The sequence below is a fragment of the Onychostoma macrolepis genome, chromosome 15 (assembly GCF_012432095.1).
Source record: "Onychostoma macrolepis isolate SWU-2019 chromosome 15, ASM1243209v1, whole genome shotgun sequence".
NCBI lineage: Eukaryota > Metazoa > Chordata > Actinopteri > Cypriniformes > Cyprinidae > Onychostoma > Onychostoma macrolepis.
Genome location: NC_081169.1, coordinates 7,156,192 through 7,164,262, shown reverse-complemented (window position 1 = coordinate 7,164,262; position 8,071 = coordinate 7,156,192). Strand labels below are relative to the sequence as shown.

Sequence of the window (8,071 nt, the reverse complement as noted above, 5' to 3'; positions counted from 1 at the left end):
TTACAGCCCGCTTGAACTGCAATTTGCCGTAAGATAAGTATAGAAGCTGCCATATACACAATTACAGGATTAATGTCATGCATGCATCTTGTTTGAAATCTTGAATGTAATTCTGGGTTTTTGTGTTTTCATAGGTTAAACACAGTCAGAAGTTAAGTGCCCCACCTCTGCGCCCATGGGTTACTGCCCAGAAGGATGGCGTTATCTTGGCTGCACACTGCACCTGCATGGCGGGATTAGGCGAGACATGTAGCCACGTTGGAGCGGTTCTTTTCGCCATCAAGGCAGCTGTTTTGCTCCGTGAGTCCCAAACTGTGACAGAAAAACCTGCATATTGGCTACTTCCAAGTGGACAACCGAAGGAAAAGTACCTTGAAGTAGAAAACATTGACTTTCACTCAAAAGCTACAATCAAACACAGACTGGACACAACATTTTCAGAAGGGAAACCAATACAATACAAGGACAAACAAAAGCTACCTGATGTGTCAGAGCCAACAGATGCTGAGATCGCTACTTTCCTGGGAGAGCTGCAAGCTACAGGTGATAAACCAGTCTTGCTGTCTGTCATGAAAGACTATGCAGCGTTCTATGCTCCAGTGTCGAACACCGATACTGGCCAGCCCCTGAGTGAGCTATTCGATGAACAGTGCATTTCTATGACAAGCGAACAGTTACTCTTACACTGTAGTACCATTGCAGTTGACATTTCTCAAAGGCAAGCTGACACAATAGAACAGCAGACAAGAGAACAGTCTAAAAGTAAAGCCTGGTATAGATTTAGGGCTGGTAGAATTACAGCCTCACGCATGAAAGCTGCTTGTTCCACACCACCTGAGAAGCCATCACAAAGCCTCATCAAAAATATTTGTTACCCTCTAAGCGCAGGCTTTACAAGTAAAGCAACCACTTGGGGGTGTGATCATGAACAACAGGCACTAACTTGTTATCGTCAGCATATGCATTCACACACCAATTTCAGATGTGAGACCAGTGTAATAAATCCAGAACTGCCTCACATAAGTGCCAAACCAGATGGGATAGTACATTGCGACTGCTGTGGTGATGGTGTAGTGGAGGTTAAATGTCCGTTTTGTGCACATGATAGCATAAGCCTCAAAGAATGTGTTGATGGCAGATTCTGTTTGGAGGAATCTAATGGCAAATTACAGCTCAAACATTCACATTCCTACTATTTTCAAGTCCAGACACAGATGCTTGTATGCAATAAGGAGTTTGCTGATTTTGTTGTATGGTCAGAAAATGATTTACACATAGAGAGGGTAGAACCAGATATTGGACTCTGGGAAGTAATTAAGTCAAAATCTAGGGATCTTTTTTCCAAAGCCCTTCTCCCAGAGCTTGTGGGCAAACTTTTCTCAAGGCCATGTCCATCAGCAATGCCGACCGACACAGCTGATGTGACTGAAGTTGATCCCTCTGAAAGCAGAGAAAAACCAATCCCATCAGACATCATCTGCGTGTGCAAGCAACCATACAAAGTTCGTGACCGTGTGGTGCGTTGTCACAGTGAGGACTGCCTTCACATATGGTTCCATCTCGCATGCATGAACATGAAACGTATGCCTAATAAGGGGAGCAAATGCTACTGTTTGGTGTGTAGAGCTGAAGTGTGATGGTACAGTATGACACATGAAATGAGGATTCTGATGTAACAGGTTTTTATTATAATTTGTATTTGTATGTACACAGTTCATTGTATTTTGTCATTCTATACAAAAAAATATGAAATTCAGTACCATTTCTAATGACTGCCTAAATGCTAAAATGTAAGATGACTATTAAAATAACTTTGTCTTATTCCATACTGAACCTGACTTTTGTGATGATTAAGATGTTATGATAACACTATACATGTATTAACAACCCGTTTTACAACCACACACATCTAATCAAAAGGTACAACTGAGGAGCACATGTTGGTAAGGCAACAACACACTGTAGTTATCTTATCGATAACCGCTATCTCAGATCCTGATGTCACCAAGTAGGAGATGGGTATCTTCTCTGACAGTATTCCATATTTATTGCGCACCAATCCTATCACTCTTTCTACATGTATGCGGACATGTGCGATTTTGCGGGTGGCCTCAACTTCAAGAGCAGACAGCTGTAGCTTTCCTCGAGTATAACTGGGTGTTACAACTTTTGCACATTTTAACCCTACACTCTTGTATCTTAAAACCTCTGTCTGCCAAGATGAAATCACCAGGGGTAAGTAGCTCGAGTAAGCCTGAGTTTTCTGTGACATGTTTATCGGTAGTACGCCCTCCCAATGCCTTAGAGAGAAAAGAAATGGATCCCTGAGGTGTGATGCCTATAAGGTATTTGATAGTGTTATGGTGTTTATATGAAGACCAAGTGAGACTGCGTGCTGTCAAACTTGAAGGCCTCTCTATAAAAATTTCAAAACAATCAATTATTACTGTCACTCTTGACCCAAAATGTTGTTGAAAGGTTATTGGCATAGACTTCCGAAGCTCATCTCTCCTCGGCCAAAATATAAACTTCTTAAGTTTCACATACAAAACATGTATGACACAAACAAAGGTTTTGGACACGGTAGACTGTGAAATGCCAATTCTTTAGGCAAGGTCCTGTTCTGGGAAGTTGTGGCGGAGTCTCATCAGTACCAACACAAGTTTTTGAAACTTGGTTAGTGAAGTTTTAATGCTGTCAGTAAGGGAACCTTCAATGAAATTATAGAGCACCATTAATGTAGCAAAACTGGGCAAACCTGTATAAAATCTGACTTTTTTCTCATCTTCCCTGAGTGTGTCAATGCTTATCTTTTCTGTGGCTAGCTGACATTTCAGATTAATATTGTCAGTAAGCAGTCTTTGGTGATCAGCTTGTATTTTGGAGCACACTTCAGATGTGCACATATCTTCCTCAACTGTCTCAAAAGCATCAATAACCTCATTGTAAGCCTCTGTAGTGTTCATCCCTGGGCTGTCTTGCTCCTGTGCCACACTCCCTGAACTTGATGCCTGTGCTCTTCGCTGCTGCACCCTGTTGTACCTGCCCATTACACATCCTTTTCTTGATCTCTCAGCCTTTCCTGTCTGACCTATCTCTCCTGCCAGCTTCAGTGAGGGGGCCCAATCAGGATGAGTGCTATCATGTAGATATGATGGCTTACCTAAAAGAAATCCACACAAAAGGGACTGTTCACCCTCAACCTAATACAAGTCAGGGCTCCAGACTAACTTTTACTAGGAGCGCTGTAACAAAATAACACAGTATCATACAAGCACTAATTCTCGACCTAGTATCAATGCCAGACCTATATGTTCATATAGTTATTGATACTAATTTAATAATTGTCTCAATGTATGGCAGCTTCCTCTATTTGAAAGAGCAGTTTCAGCCACTGCTTACAGCTAACCATATGTGATAAAATTATGGGGACAGACTTTGCTGTGAGGTAACTTTAAGTTATCTAAAAATTGTAACGTTAGCCTACATGTGATAAAATGATGGGAACAGACTTTTCTGTGAGGCATAACGTTATATCCCTAACGTTACCTGTGGTAAAATGATGGGAACAGACTTTGCTGTGGGGAGTTGGCTGAAAGTTTACCCTATTTATCCTAGCTAGCCACAAGTCTCTCCTGCGCTGGCTCAACTGCTCTGTCTCCTTCCCTTCGCGTTTTCTGACAGTCGGTATCGCATAAAAACTAACTCCGGGGTTCTTATTGCTGCTGTTAGAACAGCCGTGTATTACACAACACACCATCGCGCGGTTTAAAAAAAAAATACAGCGATAATACCATGGATAATACCGAAGCTGCCTCGCTTGTCAATTGACAGACTGACAGTTGCCGTGGTTTCTATGTCAACAACATGGCCGCCGCGAACATTGATGACGTAGATCGAATAACAACTATTGTTAAAAGCGCTATGTAAATAAAGGTGAGTTGACTTGACTTGACCCCTCACTTGCTCCCTAATATGTCTCACCCCTTGGAAGGAGCCATTGTTACAATATAATTAATGTTATTCACTTCACCTGTCAGTGCTGTTAATCTTGTGGCTGTTCAGTGTATGCCATTGTAGTAATTTTATTTTTTACCATTTAAATTTTCCATTTTTTTGTTCATTAAATGCATTTTAAGCAAGGACCAAGCAGCCAGTGGCAGCAGTGAGTTAATCATAGCCTGTGTTTGTTTAATTTAGCTGTATCAAATCACCAGGACTTGCCTAAAATAAAATCTTTAGATATAAAACAGTTCAAGCATATCCCAATGTTAGTTTAAATGTTTAACCTATATAAATGTGCGCTGTTAGACTCATATCCAACAGTTTGTGTGGAGAGTGTAAGCTGAAGCGCGCTCTGCAGGACATGGAGGTGCCAGCACTATCACTTGCATTTTTTTTCTTACAGTAGAACAGTCCTACACCGCAATTTTTGCTCATTATACATCATTCGGAACTTTAAAGGGTCTACTTTTATTTGTGTGCATTCACAATATCAACAAAATAGGAAAACAGAGGATGCGCTTTCTGCAGTTCTTGAACAGGAGCGCTTCACCGAAACTCAGCGAAACTGACTCACAGATATGATAAATATATCTATAGAAAGCTTTAAATTACCATTTTAAAACGAAATAATTCAAATCGAAAGTAAAAACCCTTTCATTATGTAATCCATAAAGATGCATTTTTCTCTAAAGGCACATACAATGAGGACATGGCCAGTCATTTTTTTCATCACCGTGACACCATCTAAAATATTTGTAAAAAAATGGAAAAGCCTAAAACAGGCCCGATTATAATTTGCGTTTTATTTTATAATTGTACACGATTCAAAAATAAAACACAAATTATAATGGCATATGTAAAACTTTGTCCTTTAATTGTATAGCTGCGTATATTTTCTGATATGTATGTTGCTCTGTCCTGAATACCTTAAAATTTAAAGGATTAGTTTAACTAGCTGCTTATTGTCACAAATCTGGTCTGCACTTCCGTCCATTCACCACCAGAGGTCACTCGCTCACCACATGGACTTTCTCACCACACACCACATGGACTCCATTTCCCATCATCCAACACTGATCACAGCTGTCACCAATCACTCATTGCACTAATCACACGCACACCTGATCCCACGCACATACTGATCACACACTCTTTATAAGCCTTGGACTTTCTCTGCCTCTCTGCCGAGTATTGTTTGTGTTTACTGTTTTCATAGCTGTAGCAACTCTCTGTGCCCCTGTTAGTTTCCCTAGTGTTCCCCCTGCCTGTCTTGGATTGTTTTCCCGTGTTTATTCTAGCCCGTGTTCCCTGGATTATCTCTCTGCCTTGCCCTCTGGATTCTGTTCGCCGATCGTCGACCTTTGCTTGCCCTAGGATTACTCTTTGTCTTGTCTCTGCCATAACTGTTTGCCATTGCTCGACCCTGCCTGTATTTATGACCATGCCTATGAATAAAAGCTTGCAGATGGATCCGCATGACTCACGTCTCGTCAGCCTCGTTACAGAATACTCGGCCGCACGAGGATCCAGCAGCTTTCATGAACAATACTGGCCGGGTATGTACACTGCATAACAATTATTAACCCTCAAGCAGGGTATGCGATCACTTGAGGACTTTATCCTGGAATATCTCGACGTTGCTAATAATTGTGATTTTTCCAGATGATGTCTTGATCGACTTTTTTTGTGACAGCATTAATCAGCCACTAAAGACTAGGCTTATTTGTGAGGGTCCACGCTCCTCACTCAGTCAGTTTTTGGACTATGCTCTGTTGTGTGTGGGCTCATTATACACTGTGGGTGTCGCGGATGAGGAACGCGACACCGCATCTACGGCGATAATGGCGGACGCACCAGAGCACGCTCACAAAATGGCGGCCACAACAACACCCGTTCAAGTCACAGCTGATCTTCATGAGTTAAGTCAAGTCACCGTTGATCGTCCAGAGTCACAGCAGCCCGTCACGGCTGACCTTCCAGAGTCACAGCAGCCCGTCACGGCTGACCTTCCAGAGTCACAGCAGCCCGTCACGGCTGACCTTCCAGAGTCACAGCAGCCCGTCACGGCTGACCTTCCAGAGTCACAGCAGCCCGTCACGGCTGACCTTCCAGAGTCACAGGGTTACGTCCGGGCTGACACACCCAGATCATCAAGGTCAGTCCTTCATTATCCCAGTCTGATGTCTAGTCTGAGGGATGTACCGCTGGTGTCTGCACGCGCAGCTGGTATCCCCAAACTCACTCACTCTAACCCTCCTGTTCCTGAACTGATTCCCCTGTCTGAAACGCTTCCCCTGATGGGGATCGCATTTTGGTGTGTTTGGGCTGCATACACCACCACAGAACTCCCAGAGGTGGCGGCGTCCACTATGATGTCTCTAGAGGTGGCGGCTGACGCTGCAGAACCTCCTGAGGTAGTGGCGCTCCCTGCCGTGTTCCCTGAAGTGATGGTGCCCGCTGCAGTTTCTCCAGAGGTGGCGGTACATGCTGCAGAACCTCCCGAAGCGGCGGTGCTCACTTTAGCTCCTCGTATGGTGGTGGCGCCCAGCAATGAACTCTCATTCTGTTGTGTTCCGGTCGAAGAGACCATTACTGAACTCTCCCTGTGTCCGGTGTTAAACACTGTAGAACCTCCAGAGGTGGCGGCAACCGCCGCAGAACCTCCAGAGGTGTCAGCGGTATCAGTCAATGAACTCTCGTGCTGTCCTGTTCCGGCCAAGGAGGCCGTCCCTGAACTCTCGTCCTGCCCTGTCATGGCTATGGAGGCCATCTACGAATCCTCGTCCTGTCCTGTCGCAGCCAGAAGGGCTGTTCCTGAACTCACGTTCTGTCCTGTCACGGCTATGGAGGCCGTCAATGAACTCACGTTCTGTCCTGTCACTGCTATGGAGGCCGTCAGTGAACTCTCGTCCTGCCCTGTCATGGCTATGGAGGCCATCTACGAATCCTCGTCCTGTCCTGTCGCAGCCAGAAGGGCTGTTCCTGAACTCTCGTTCTGTCCTGTCACGGCTATGGAGGCCGTCAAAGAACTCTCGTTCTGTCCTGTCACGGCTATGAAGGCCGTCAATGAACTTTCTGTGTTCCCTACCTCAGTCCTTGTGTCTGTGCATGTTCTGTCTCCTCCTTATGTCTCCATTCTCCCTAGGTTCCCAGGCTCTGCTGTGGGTTCCTGATCCGTCGTGGTGGTCTTCGGGTCCGTCTGCTCCGCTGTGGTGGTCCACTATCTGGCTCTGGTGGTCTTCTGCACCGCCGTGGAGATCTTTGGGTCCGCCCTGGTGGGCTCCAGTCCCGCCTGCTCCGCCCTGGTGGGCTCCAGTCCCGCCTGCTCCGCCCTGGTGGGCTCCAGTCCCGCCTGCTCCGCCCTGGTGGGCTCCAGTCCCGCCTGCTCCGCCCTGGCTTCCTGCTCTGCCGGCTCTACCTCGGCCCCAGATCACTCCGCTTCCACAAGGACCTGGCCCTCCATCCCTCCCCCTGTTCCGCCTCCGCTCCACCTCCCTCCTGGATTAAAGACTGTGTGGAGCGTCTGGAAGCCGCTCTTAGGGGGGGGGCTCTGTCACGAATCTGGTCTGCACTTCCGTCCATTCACCACCAGAGGTCACTCGCTCACCACATGGACTTTCTCACCACACACCACATGGACTCCATTTCCCATCATCCAACACTGATCACAGCTGTCACCAATCACTCATTGCACTAATCACACGCACACCTGATCCCACGCACATACTGATCACACACACTTTATAAGCCTTGGACTTTCTCTGCCTCTCTGCCGAGTATTGTTTGTGTTTACTGCTCTCATAGCTGTAGCAACTCTCTGTGCCCCTGTTAGTTTCCCTAGTGTTCCCCTGCCTGTCTTGGATTGTTTTCCCGTGTTTATTCTAGCCCGTGTTCCCTGGATTATCTCTCTGCCTTGCCCTCTGGATTCTGTTCGCCGATCGTCGACCTTTGCTTGCCCTAGGATTACTCTTTGTCTTGTCTCTGCCATACCTGTTTGCCATTGCTCAACCCTGCCTGTATTTATGACCATGCCTATGAATAAAAGCTTGCAGATGGATCCGCATGA

At 45.6% G+C, this 8,071-nt stretch overlaps 2 protein-coding genes across 4 annotated transcripts in view; one reads left to right on the top strand and one right to left on the bottom strand.

The window, feature by feature from the left end:
- Positions 1–3,950, top strand: part of nek3 (NIMA related kinase 3) — a 30,330-nt gene extending 26,380 nt beyond the window's left edge. For all 3 annotated transcript variants that reach the window (XM_058744950.1, XM_058744948.1, XM_058744947.1), the window contains one exon: positions 135–3,950. Coding sequence is in view for 1 of the 3 variants with exons in the window: in XM_058744947.1 (XP_058600930.1) it covers positions 135–1,637 (1,503 nt within the window). In the remaining 2 variants the exon portion in view is untranslated. The remainder of the gene's footprint in view (positions 1–134) is intronic.
- Positions 1–8,071, bottom strand: part of lpar6a (lysophosphatidic acid receptor 6a) — a 56,200-nt gene that overhangs the window by 11,384 nt on the left and 36,745 nt on the right. The gene's annotated exons all lie outside the window — the stretch shown is intronic.